At 42.2% G+C, this 13,200-nt stretch overlaps 1 protein-coding gene across 2 annotated transcripts; it reads left to right on the forward strand.

Annotated features, from left to right (window-relative positions):
- Window positions 1-528: 528 nt before the first annotated feature.
- Window positions 529-11,166, forward strand: RNF168 (ring finger protein 168). Of its 2 annotated transcripts, none has more exons than XM_033150169.1 (7): window positions 529-1,021; window positions 3,272-3,609; window positions 4,491-4,567; window positions 4,715-4,891; window positions 7,931-8,040; window positions 8,512-8,599; window positions 10,399-11,166. In XM_033150169.1, the coding sequence occupies exons 2-7, from the start codon at window positions 3,309-3,311 to the stop codon at window positions 11,101-11,103; spliced, it is 1,458 nt and encodes a 485-aa protein (XP_033006060.1). In that variant the 5' UTR covers window positions 529-1,021; window positions 3,272-3,308; the 3' UTR covers window positions 11,104-11,166. The 2 variants fall into 2 exon arrangements, with proteins under 2 accessions (XP_033006060.1, XP_033006061.1); XM_033150170.1 differs by having other exon boundaries at window positions 529-844.
- The last annotated feature ends 2,034 nt before the right edge of the window (window positions 11,167-13,200 follow it).

The following is a 13,200-nucleotide window of genomic DNA, read 5'->3' on the forward strand; positions in this document are numbered from 1 at the left end:
CGTACATCCTTGCATGCCAAACAGACTGAACCAATTGTAGGCTATAACACTTATGGGGGGGGGACAAAACATTTGAGCATAAACACACAAAGAAATCTCAAAATGAGTACAGCAATCCTGCAGTTATTAGTGTTTCATTATTTTATACATTGTGGCTCAATAAAACGCTTTCCCACCATAGTACTCAGAAGCCTACGGTACTGCGAATAAAACAGCACACAACTGCACTGGCCCTCCCCGCACCAGTGCAGTATTGCAACCCTATTATTCCACGCTCGAAGCCTGCGGCAGCACTAGCACAGAGGCAGAAAGAGGCGGGATTCCCCTACGCGCGCTTGTAGGTGTGGCTGTACAGGAGTTTGCAGGCACGCATGCGCGCCTCGTCTGCGCGCGCAGAGGCAGGGTAGACGCCTCTCGCGCTCCCTCGCACTTTCATAAAATAAAAGCGAACCGTTGGGCGGGCTCTCTCGCGCACGTACGCGCGTGGAAGGGGAGCGGGGGGGGGGGAGTAGCGGGTCAGAATTCCGAGACAGGCGGACAACGAGTCGCCGGGCTCGCGCACGATTTCCTCTTCCGGGGTCTCTATTTTGGCGCCTAGCAACGGGAAGTCAAGCGTTGGAACGGTAAATTGGTTCTGGAAGCCCCGCGGCCTCAGGCTCCGCTTAGTTCCCACTTGTCAGCCGGGGCCCCCTGAGGTGAATGTTTCCTAGGCCTCTGGCCTAGAAATGTGGGGCGGACGCCGAGAGGCTTCTTGGCCTTCGCTCCTGACAGTGGGGACGCTGAAGAACTTTTCTCCAAGTGTGTGAGGAGGAGAAGAAGAGGAGGAGAACCAACAGCAGTAACAGTAGGACTCGCAACCCACACTTTCCCGTGTTTATTCACTGAGATGTTCGTGGAAGGGAATTAAGCACACATATCTCTGGCTAAATTTCCGGTTGTGCGCGCACACACCTGTAGTCTTCGGGCAAAAAAAGAGAGATCTTATTAAAACAAGTTGGGAACCATAAAACATTGCATGTAGGTGAGTTTCAGGTTAAATGCGAATAGGATATGAAAGGTGATTCATACTGGTTTGACTGGACATACCTTGAGTAAGCTTTTGTTTATGGGAGTGGTCTCTCACGGTCATCCCCGCCTCATTTTTCTGTTTAGAAATTATCAGTGCTTTTTGAATTGACCTCTTGTTCCTGCACCAGTATATATCTGCAAATTGCTTTGTAAAGCTATTTTTGTATTTAAATTGGCAAGCAGCTTTTAATAAAAACCTGCCTACTTGTATCTTAAACAGCATGATTTATTGTTGTTCAGTCGTTTCCGACTCTTCGTGACCCCATGGACCAGAGCACGCCAGGCATGCCTATCTTTCACTGCCTCTCCCAGTTTGGCCAAACTCATGCTAGTCGCTTTGAGAACACTGTCCAACCATCTCATCCTCTGTCGTCCCCTTTTCCTTGTGCCCTCCATCTTTCCCAACATCAGGGTCTTTTTTAGGGAGTCTTCTCTTCTCATGAGGTGGCCAAAGTACTGGAGCCTCATGATACCTACTTGTAATGAAAATACTGTTTTATGCAATGTAAATGCATGTAACTACAGTACTCAGAAGCTTGCACTGACTGCCCATATGCTTCCATTCCAGGTTCAAGGATTTTGTATTAATTTACAAGGCTTTTAGCAACTTGGACCTGGGAAGCCTCAGGGACTGACTGATCCTTTATATTCCTAATAACTGGGGCCGTCAAGGGAGTTGTTGTTAACACACACTACTGCCCCATGGCTCAGATGCATGGCTTGTACCCACAAGGAGCCTTACTGTCAGTATTTTGGGGCCCCTTCCTCTTGATCTTCTCATGCTTACTGAAGATGTTTTTTGCAACGAACTTTTAAAATGAATTCTGATTGTATAGTGTTCATTTATTTTTCATCTTATTGTACACTGATTAGAGATGACTATGACTTAAGCAATAAACAAATTGTTGAAATTAACAATACTAAGCAGGATTCTTATTAGAATTTTGAGCTTCACAGGCACATGTGAAAAGCAGCTGCAGGTTTCTCTTTGGACTAGGAAGTGGTATTTCAATTCATTTCAGCCACTTTCAGTTAGTAAAATATGAATATATGCTTGTTTTCATCCCATTTAACAAGTCAAGATAAGGACTTGTGCTGTCTTCCTCCATACATACATAGAGAAGACGGAACCCAATAAGGCTAGTTGGTTGTTTTGACACTGATCACATTTTGTTTTAAACAAAGATCCTTAGTTCATATGTAAAGCTGAGCCACAATTCTTTAACAGCAAAACTAAACTTCGTAGTTGTAAAGAGAGGGGAACATGCAAGCCCAGCACTTCTAATACCTCAAGCTAAAAATTGGCAGAGGACATCATAAAATACAGCAAAGCACAGGCTCTTGAATGAATACCAAATATGTTAATGCGGGCTCATAGTTGATAGGGCTGCTCTATGTAGAACTTATACAGCAGGAGTCGGCAAACTAAGGCCCCCGGGCCGGATCAGACCCACCTGACTTCTAGATCTGGCCCGCGCCGTGAAGCTGGAACCCACTGTGAAGCTGAGACTCCTGGCGATGGCGACGGGAGGAAGAGGCTGAGCAGCGGTGGCTCTGCCAATCAAACGTTGCGCTTGGTTTACCTCGGCAGCGTTTGATTGGCAGAGCCGCCACCGCTCAGCCTCTTCCTCCTGCCGCCATCCTGGTGCTCCTGTGGGCCAGAGAGTGGAGCAGATGAGCTCGCTCTGCCTACCCGCTTTACGAGAAACGGCAGTGGTGGTGACAGTGGCGGCAGCCCCTGGGAAGGTAAGCACAGCACCTTCTTTCTCTAGGTGGGGAGGAAGCCCCTTTTGCGCCACCACCGCCTTTGGCGAATGAGGCAGGAAGCAAACCGAGAAGGCGGCTGGGGCTGGGAGGAGGACTACTTGCCCCCCTTGCAGTGTGCATAAGAATTCTCACACACACACACACACACACACACACACACATATATATATATATATATATATATATATATTCATATGATGATCGGCCCTCCACAAGGTCTGAGGGACAGTGGACCGGCTCCCTGCAGAAAAAGTTTGCTGACCCCTGTTATACAGCATGCACATCGAACATACGCCATGGGAGAGGTGTAATAAAAAGGTTAGATTAGAGAAGGATGTTGAGAATATTGCAAGGTAAAGAGCCAAATATCTGATCCAATAGTGATAATTTTCTGCATTTTTGATGATTCTAAGCAGATGCTGTGTCATGGTTTCAGATGCTGAGGATGCACTAGTCACCTTCCCTTAGACAGCATGTCGAAGAAATCGGAGGCTCCACTGTCCTTATCTGACTGTCGCTGTAATATCTGCATGGAGATTTTACTGGAACCAGTCACACTGCCATGCAACCACACTCTGTGCTATTCCTGTTTTCAGCTTACAGTGGAAAAGAGCAGCCTGTACTGCCCTTTCTGTCGCCGGCGAGTCTCTTCTTGGGCACGATATAATGCCCGCAATAACACTCTTATTAATTTGGAATTATGGGAAAAGATTCAAAAACATTTTCCAGAAGAATGCCAACGCAGAATTAGTGGGCAGGATGTAGAAGAAGATAGTAAGTAAACCTGGCATATATGGCTTTATAAATATGTTACAAATGTTTAAAAGGTTAGAATAATGCTTTTGGGAACACAGTAAATTAAGTATCCAGGCAGCCACCTTGTGGTCTGGAGAAAGTAAGGATATCCTCCAGGTGGCGAGACAAGGACTCATTTGAAAGCTCAAAGAGGACTGCTTTGTTAGGGAATGTATTTTTAAGGCATTGGCATGCCTCCAGTGTGGATAGTGGACAGGTGGATAGTAAAACATTTGTGGATACCAGCATTTCCTGGTTTATTTGCAAGGCTGAAGTAATAGAATATGGAAAAGTAACCATTGCTGAAAGTGAGCACTACAGAGTTGGAATAGTCTTGTCTACTTGAATGGCTCTGAAACCTCTGGGCCAGAATTTAGTTTTATACTAAGAGCTTGTCCTAGCCCAGTGAAATAAAAAAAAAAGTTTCCTTTGACCATTAGCCAAATTATAAATTCTTTTTTAATCTTCCCTCTATTTCAGTAGCATTTAAAGCCCTTTTGGATTCACAGAACTAGTTGTGTAGTTCTTTGAAACTTAGTTCAAGTATTTGTCCATTACTAAAGAAGTCAAATCAAAGAGTGGAAGGGCTGAAACAAACAATTGCAGTTTCTTTTGAAAAACTTTGAAGCCTTCTTTTACTTATTTACATTGGAGGTTTACTTAATCCTTTAGTGCCAAGGAAGTCAGAAACTGTCAGTGATAGAACAGCACTTAAGTGATCAACTACATTTTGATGTGACTTTAGAAGTGTATTCTGTCATATAGTACTGAGATTAAACTTGATGTTTCTTTATAAGAAAACTACAGTCCTTAATTGGTTCATTAATAACTATTTCTTAAATCTTTTCTTTTCTGGATAGTGTGCCTACATCAGCCAGTGCGCTGTTTAAGTAAACCTGGAGAATTAAGACAGGAGTATGAAGAAGAGATAAGCAAGGTAAATCTAGAAAGCTGTGTGGAACCCATTAATAGTCAGTTTTCAGAAAAAAAACTGCAGTCAAAAGAAAAAGCTTTTGGCTAAGGTATTCAGTCTCTAAACTGCAAGAAAAAGTCAGAAATAAGTTATGTTAAACTCTTACTTCAGGTAGAAGCAGAACGACTGGCTCATGAAGAAGAAGCAAGCAATGCAAGCAAAGAGTATATTCAAAGGCTATTGGCAGAAGAGGAAGAAGAGCAGAAGCTAGCAGAAGAAAGGAAAAAACAGATGGAAGAACAATTACTACTGGATGAAATATTGGCACGGAAACTAAGTTGCGATCTGGTAAGTTTGATCAAGATGAAATTTTAAGTAGCAGCTTGAACTTGATGGTAGACAACTCAGTTCAATTAAATTCTCAGGGTAGAATGCACCCCATCAGTTGAAGCCCTGAATAAGGGCTTTCACTTATGCAGTGAGGCATCCCCCCCTTCCCCCCCAGTGCCTTCTGAAATTGGCATAGAGGGGATCAAGAGAATCATAGAGTTGGAAGAGACCACAAGGGCCGTCCAGTCCAACCCCCTGCCAAGCAGGAAACACCATCAAAGCATTCCTGACAGATGGCTGTCAAGCCTCCGCTTAAAGACCTCCAAAGAAGGAGACTCCACCACACTCCTTGGCAGCAAATTCCACTGTCAAACAGCTCTCACTGTCAGGAAGTTCTTCCTAATGTTTAGGTGGAATCTTCTTTCTTGTAGTTTGAATCCATCGCCCCGTGTCTGGTTCTCTGGAGCAGCAGAAAACAACCTTTCTCCCTCCTCTATATGACATCCTTTGATATATTTGAACATGGCTGTCATATCACCCCTTAACCTTCTCTTCTCCAGGCTAAACATACCCAGCTCCCTAAGCCGTTCCTCATAAGGCATCGTTTCCAGGCCTTTGACCATTTTGGTTGCCCTCCTCTGGACACGTTCCAGCTTGTCAGTATCCTTCTTGAACTGTGGTGCCCAGAACTGGACACAGTATTCCAGATGAGGTCTGGATACAGTGGTACTATTACTTCCCTTGATCTAGATGCTAAACTCCTATTGATGCAGCCCAGAATTGCATTGGCTTTTTTAGCTGCTGCATCACACTGTTGACTCACGTCAAGTTTATGGTCTACCAAGACTCCTAGATCCTTTTCACATGTACTACTCTCAAGCCAGGTGTCACCCATCCTGTATTTGTGCCTTTCATTTGTTTTTGTTTTGTTTTGTTTTGTTTTTTGCCCAAGTGTAGTACTTTACATTTCTCCCTGTTAAAATTCATCTTGTTTGCTTTGGCCCAGTTCTCTAATCTGTTAAGGTCATTTTGAAGTGTGATCTTGTCCTCTGGGGTATTAGCCACCCCTTCCCATTTGGTGTCATCTGCAAACTTGATCAGGATGCCCTCAAGCCCATCATCCAAGTCATTGATAAAGATGTTGAATAAGATTGGGCCCAAGACAGAACCCTGTGGCACCCCACTAGTCACTTCTCTCCAGGATGAAGAGGAGCCATTAATGAGCACCCTTAGGGTTCGGTCAGTCAGCCAGTTACAAATCCACTGAATGGTAGCATTGTCTAGCCTGCATTTTACCAGCTTCTTTACAATAATATCATGGGGCACCTTGTCAAAGGCCTTGCTGAAACCAAGATAGGCTACATCCACAGCGTTCCCTTCATCTACCAGGCTTGTAATTCTGTCAAAAAAATACCCCAGAACAGTGCACAGAGTAAGGAGAGGGGGAGATTGTTCCACCTAGCAAGCTGTAATGCTTGTGCAGACAGAATGTTCCAAAAAGTGTACTTAGAATACTATCAGTTTATTTTGTTAAATGTTGCTTTGAGCCTTAAAATTTGAAGAAGGTACATACCAGGCACCTTTTCAATGTTACTTATCTAAATAACCTATATATGCCCCAAGATGGGGCTCATCAGCATGGGAAGGCAGCCCATCTAGGAGAAGGAAAACTGATCCTAAACCTCTGCTGCCTTGCAGCTATACTCATTTGTGAGAAAGGCTTTGGGAGTAAAACCACAGCAGAATATCTCTACCTGCTACTTTGTGGGACATCTTTGGGAGAAGAAAAGGCTAAGGAGTAAACCATACATAAATTTGAAGTCCTTAAGGCGGTTGGATGGTGTTTTGTATGCCTCTTTCTGGCAACTCCTGCAGACAAGCTGGTACAAAATGTATTTCTCTACTTCCCTTTGGACCACAGCAGCGATGCCAAGAGAGAGGGCTCTTATCATTTGGGCAGCCCAGGGCCTCCATGCATACTGCCCAGGCTAGCACCTTGGAGAGGTCATTTCTGTGCTGCTAATGCAGCAAAAACAATGCAGGAGGCAGCAGTTAAGAATTATCCGTCTCTGCAGCCACAGCAGCCACTATGATTCTCTAGCAGTTTGACTTCACCTCTGGAGGAGTAATCCATTGTCTTTTGAGGCAGATGGATGCCAACATTTAACTGCTTTCTGCATAAAACGTAGACAGATAGTATCAACGTATTGAACATTTATTCTATGTAGTCTGCTTATTTCACTATCCCAATGTAACATTTTCCCCTGGTTTCACAGGATCTACCTCCTTTGACTATTCTGTTTAAACTGGAATTGAAAAAAGCTGTGTTAAAAAAAAAATGTAACATGGAAGAATTCTAAGTTTTTTAATTACTACAGATTACACATTTATATTACAAATGCAGGAAATTCCAACCCATTACTTTTAATTTAAATTAGTGGGCTTCACTTGTGAACATTTTTCTTTAATATTCCTACTTCTAGTTAAGAATATAATGCCTGTTATGAATGAATCTTAAGTTTAAACCTAGAAGTATTCCTAGTGAAATGAGCACATATTAAACCAGGTAAAACCAAAACCCATTTTCTTCTGTGATGGGAGGTGGTGGCAATGAAAACCCACTGGATTCTATTGTACATGGGAGGAAAGTTCCACCTGGGTTTGGTCTCACTAACAGTGGTTTCTTTCATTGGTGTTTTACATTAGAGCCTACTCAGAGGTTCTGTCCCTGAATTCTTCAATCAGATGTATCTGAGGGGGGTGGATTCTGCCCTCTTCTGCCACACAGATGCTTCTTTTACACCTCCCTCTTATTAGGGAGATTTGGTGGGTGATGGCCTCATGATAGCATTTTATTTCAACACTCGGGGAACTCTGTATGATATAAATAAGGGCTCTAAGAGTTTACTTTGTTGGGAACAGTACGGATATATTAGAGTTTGTTTATAATGGTTTAAATCATTTGCATGCATTAGGATTGTATTAAATTATGCCAAAAGACTAATGGCTGTATAAAAACATGTTTATTTATATTGCTGTGCTTTTTTGTCAATACAGAACAGCTCTGCTGAGGAGCACATGAACAGCAGCCTGTCACCTGGACCCTTCCCCTCTGATTCTGGCAAAACATCAAAAAGCAAATGCTGCAGTTCTGTGGACATTAAAAAGTAAGTTGGATCCAGTAATTTGTCTCTTGGTTTCTTGGTACATAATTCATTATATACACAGTGGAAGGAGACATTTAACAGTATGATAATAAGAGCTTTATGATATAACTTTATTTTGGCAGTTTTCAATTGATGGGTTTAAAAAAAACCCAAAAACTTAATATGAAGATAGTGCATTTTCTCATTTTTGAAAACTTGGCCTGGTTTAGACTTCCCCAAGCTGGTTCTGTCCACATGCTTTTCCACCATCACTCCTGGCAACATAGGCAATATCAAAAGCTTAGTTTTATAACATTTTGCCACATACTCCTCTCTTAGACTGCAGTCTTAGTCCCACTTACCTACTGACTTCAGTAGGACTTACTTCTAAATAGAAATAGCATTGTATTAAGTCAAGAATTATGCTGACTTTGCCTTAAAACTTTGTTTTTAACATGCTGTAAAAGTATGCTTATGTTCCTTTTTCCTAAGGTATTTGTCTCCAAAGCCCTTTAATTCCTTGCCTCCAAAGAGGTGCTTTAAAGAATTGCAAGAAGAACCCTCTGGCTCCTTTTCTGAGGTAATGTATACATATCTCGATTCCTGTGGAGTATAAAGATTTCAGCATTCTCATATAAGTACATGTGATATCTACAGGTGAAACTCGAAAAATTAGAATATTGTGGAAAAGTTGATTTATTTCAGTAATTTAACTTAAAAGGTGGAACTAATATATGAGATAGACTCATGACATGCAAAGTGAGATATGCCAAGCCTTTATTTGTTATAATTGTGATGATTATGGTGTACAGCTGATGAAAACCCCAAATTCACAATCTCAGAAAATTAGAATATTGTGAAAAGGTGCAGTACTCAATCCATAACATCTGCAAAGAGTTCCTGAGCCTTTAAATGGTCTCACCCTGGTTCAGTAGGAATCACAATCATGGGAAAGGCTGCTGACCTGACAGTTGTGCAGAAAACCATCTTTGAGACCCTCCATAAGGAGGGAAAGCCTCAAAAGGTAATTGCGGAAGAAGTTGGATGTTCCCAAAGTGCTGTATCAAAGCACATTAATGGAAAGTTATACAGAAGGGGAAAGTGTGGAAGAAAAAGGTGCACAAGCAGCAGGGATGACTGCAGCCTGGAGAGGATTGTCAGGAAAAGACCATTCAAACGTGTTGGGGACTTTCACAAGGAGTGGACTGAGGCTGGAGTTAGTGCATCAAGAGCCACCACACACAGACGGATCCTGGAGATGGGCTTCAAATGTCGTATTCCTCTTGTCAAGCCACACCTGATCAGGAAACAATGTCAGAAGCGTCTTACCTGGGCTAAAGAAAAAAAGAACTGGTCTGTTGCTCAGTGGTCTCAAGTCCTCTTCTCTGATGAGAGCAACTTTTGCATCTCATTTGAAAACCAAGGACCCAGAGTCTGAAGGAAGAATGGGGAGGCACACAATGCCAGATGCTCAAAGTCCAGTGTGAAGTTTCCACAGTCTGTGTTGATTTTGGGAGCCATGTCAGCTGCTGGTGTTGGTCCACTGTGCTTCATTAAGTCCAGGGTTAACACAGCCGTCTACCAGGAAATTTTGGAGCACTTCATGCCTCCTTCTGCAGACGAGCTTTATGGGGATGCTGACTTCATTTTCCAGCAGGACTTGGCACCTGCCCACACTGCCAAAAGTACCAAAACCTGGTTCAATGCCCATGGGATTACTGTGCTTGATTGGCCAGCAAACTCACCTGACCTGAACCTCATAGAGAATCTATGGGGCATTGCCAAGAGAAAGATGAGAGACATGAGACTGAGCAATGCAGAAGAGCTGAAGGCCGCTATTGAAGCATCCTGGTCTTCCATAACACCTCAGCAGTGCCACAGGCTGATAGCATCCATGCCACGCTGCATTGAGGCAGTAATTGATGCAAAAGGGGCCCAAACCAAGTACTGAGAGTACGTATGCATGCTTCTACTTTTCAGAGGTCCAATATTGTTCTATTTGCAATCCTTGTTCTGTTGATTTCATTTAATATTCTAATTTTCTGAGATAGTCAATTTGGGGTTTTCATCAGCTGTACGCCATAATCATCACAATTATAACAAATAAAGGCTTGACATATCTCACTTTGCATGTCATGAGTATCTCATATATTAGTTTCACCTTTTAAATTGAATTACTGAAATAAATGAACTTTTCCATGATATTCTATTTTTTTGAGTTTCACCTGTATGTGAATTTTAATATCCCATACATTTCCATACTCCGTATTGCAAATATGAATGCCAGTTCTTTTTCATATTTATAACACGAGTACATGCAAAATCTTTTGGGAATAGTGAACTGTATTTGACAGCTATAATTTGCACACTTTCTTCCAGGAGAGCAGCAACACTAAAACCATCTGTACATCAAGAGAAAAAGGAAGAGAAAACGAAATGCCCACACTATCTCCACAGGCAATCAGGGAGGCAAAGAGAGGTGCGGATGGTTATGACTATAAAAATGAGAATTTTACAACAGACATGCAGTTGAAAACATCTCAAGAATCCTTCCCCGAAGCAGCAGTTGATTCATACTTAAATGATAAAAGGAAAAGAACTTTGTCACAAACTGATGATGAAGAAGAGATGGATGATATAGAAATGCAGATAAGTTTGGAGCAGCAGTTTTATGAAAGGCAAAAGCAAGAAGAAGAGGATAGACGTCTGGCTCTGAAGCTTCAGAGGGAAATGGACAAAGAGCAGAACATGCTAAATCGCAAGAAAGGGTCTCCAGATGAATACCATTTGCGTCCTACAACATCTCAGTCAGTAAAAGAATCTCCAGTTGCAAGGAAACGGAGCAGGATTTCAAAGAACTCAAAGTCTTCAAACAACCTGCTTGAAACAGATAAACGAAAACTACACAGAAGTTCCCAGAATGAGAACTGGAAACCCTCTAACCAGCTCCAGGCAAAGTCACCTTCTGTAAAAGGAGAAAATGTTTTGAATTGTGTCAACAACTCTAACTCAAAAGATGCAGAAGTGCTTTCAAGCAAGCAAAAAACAATTCTTCAGATGTTTAAGAGGCCTGCAACAAAGTAAATGAACAGTAGTACTTTCATGACATTGATTGGAGTTAATGAAGGGGCACTGTTGAAAAGCTGACCGAGTCAAACAATTATTTCTTCAGGGAACGTGCTCTCAGAATTAATGTGAAACTTGATTGGGAACCAGTAGTGCCTGCTGTATCCCCACTTGCTTTTACTTGTTGCAATTCAGTTCTTTAACACATGCATGGTAACAGGTTGCTCTGAATGTCGAGAGATGTTTGTTTAAAACCAACAAGCACTACAGCTCATGTAGTGTTCACTGTGTAATCAAACCAGTTTCCTATTATCAGCTCCCAGTTCCCTACCACAGCAATAGTAAGAAAATTTGAAAAGATATGTAAACTTGACTTGAACTGAGACATCACTCTGTTTGATGGGTCAGCATAACCTTGACAGTGTTGATGTTGTTGATTCAGACTTACACTTTTATTGCTGGAACACATAGTAAACGACCCAAATCATCCTTCACATTTCCCCTATATATATCTGCCATGAACCTAGGAATTCCTATTCCCCCCCCCAAAGTGTTTTTTCTATTTCTTGGAATTATTTGATTAGAACATAATCCATTAAAATGACTTTCAAGCTTCATGAAAAAACTATCCTATCTTGAATGAATTTCCACAGTTCAGTAGGGGATCTTAATATATATTCAAGCAATGTCTGAAGATGGAGCCTGTGCATATTTTTGTTTTCATTAATAATTAATTCATATTTTTTACAGTAATAAGTACATTTCCCATAAAAAACATGGTGACATTAAATAATCCCCACAATATTTATAAATGAATATTATTCATATTCTAAATTTCATAATAACCATCTCCCGAGCAATATTTTTATAATGTCCTACAATCTGTAAACTAGTTACAGCTCTGATAAAAATGAAACTTAAAGACCCCTCCCTGTACCTCAGTTAGTTTGATGAAATGAAGATTACAGCCATACCTCATGTTGCATATGCTCCGTGTTGTGTACGTTCGGGTTACGTACGTCCGCAACCCAGAAGTCTTCCGCGGAGCGTGCGTGACACGCAGGTGCGCAGAAGCACAAAAACCTGCGAACTTCTGGGTTTTTTCTTTTTTGTGTGTGTGCATTCGCATTACGTACGCCCGTGTTACATAGCACGACCCGGAACGGATTGCGTACGTAACATGGGGTACCACTGTAGTTCAAAAATTTCCTAGCCAATGTTATGTGGAAGACTTCTCAGTTATTTTCTCCTTTTTTGGAATATTTGCTGCAGATAGTATATTAATCAGAAGTTAAGGTCATCTGGAAAGTAAGTCTTAAGATACATTTGGAGTATGGTTACCAGATGTCCCCATTTCCCGGAGACAGTCCCTGGATTTACAAATCTGTCTCCAGACAAAATCCGTCCCCAGAATGTCCCCTCATTTAACATCCCCAGGTTTATAGTTTAAGTGTTGTAGATTTATTAGTAGGGAATGAATGTTGCGTGATTGGTTCAACAACACAAGACTCATCATATGGGGACTTCCGGTGAGGCAAAATGGCGGGCACCACAGCAGCGAGCAGCTCCTGAAACCAGCCAGAGCCAATTGCACTACCAAGCTGGCTCCGGGCTACTGAGACTGCTGCTGCAGCTGCCACTGCTGAGGGGGAACCGGGGACGCCCGATGTGTCAACTGGGGGATCCGCTGACACACACACACTGAGACTCAAATCAACCTGGTCAACTGCCCAGCAGCACTCCAGGGCCAGGAAAACCCCGGAGTCGACCTGAGCCTACTCTACGGCGGCTAGCACTCCAAGAGAGGAAGGCCACACAACAGAGGAGACCACAGAAGAAAATATATTAATTATTATTTTTTTAATAACCCCCCCTTAAAAAAAATATCATCAGATTCTTTGAAAAAAATCTGGTAACCTTAAATTAGAGTAAGTAATTGGACAGTCTCCTTCCTTCCACAAACACATTATTTCAGGCTGTTTGAATAGTACAGCAACTCCATCACATTTACAGGCAACTCCCAATTGCACACAACCAGCACACACGCTCTTGCTGACATGCACGCCAAAAATGGTACCAAAAGAGGGTGGGACGTGGGCTGAACAGGGTAATTAC

This window comes from Lacerta agilis, chromosome 5 (genome assembly GCF_009819535.1).
Source record: "Lacerta agilis isolate rLacAgi1 chromosome 5, rLacAgi1.pri, whole genome shotgun sequence".
Classification (NCBI taxonomy): Eukaryota; Metazoa; Chordata; class Lepidosauria; order Squamata; family Lacertidae; genus Lacerta; species Lacerta agilis.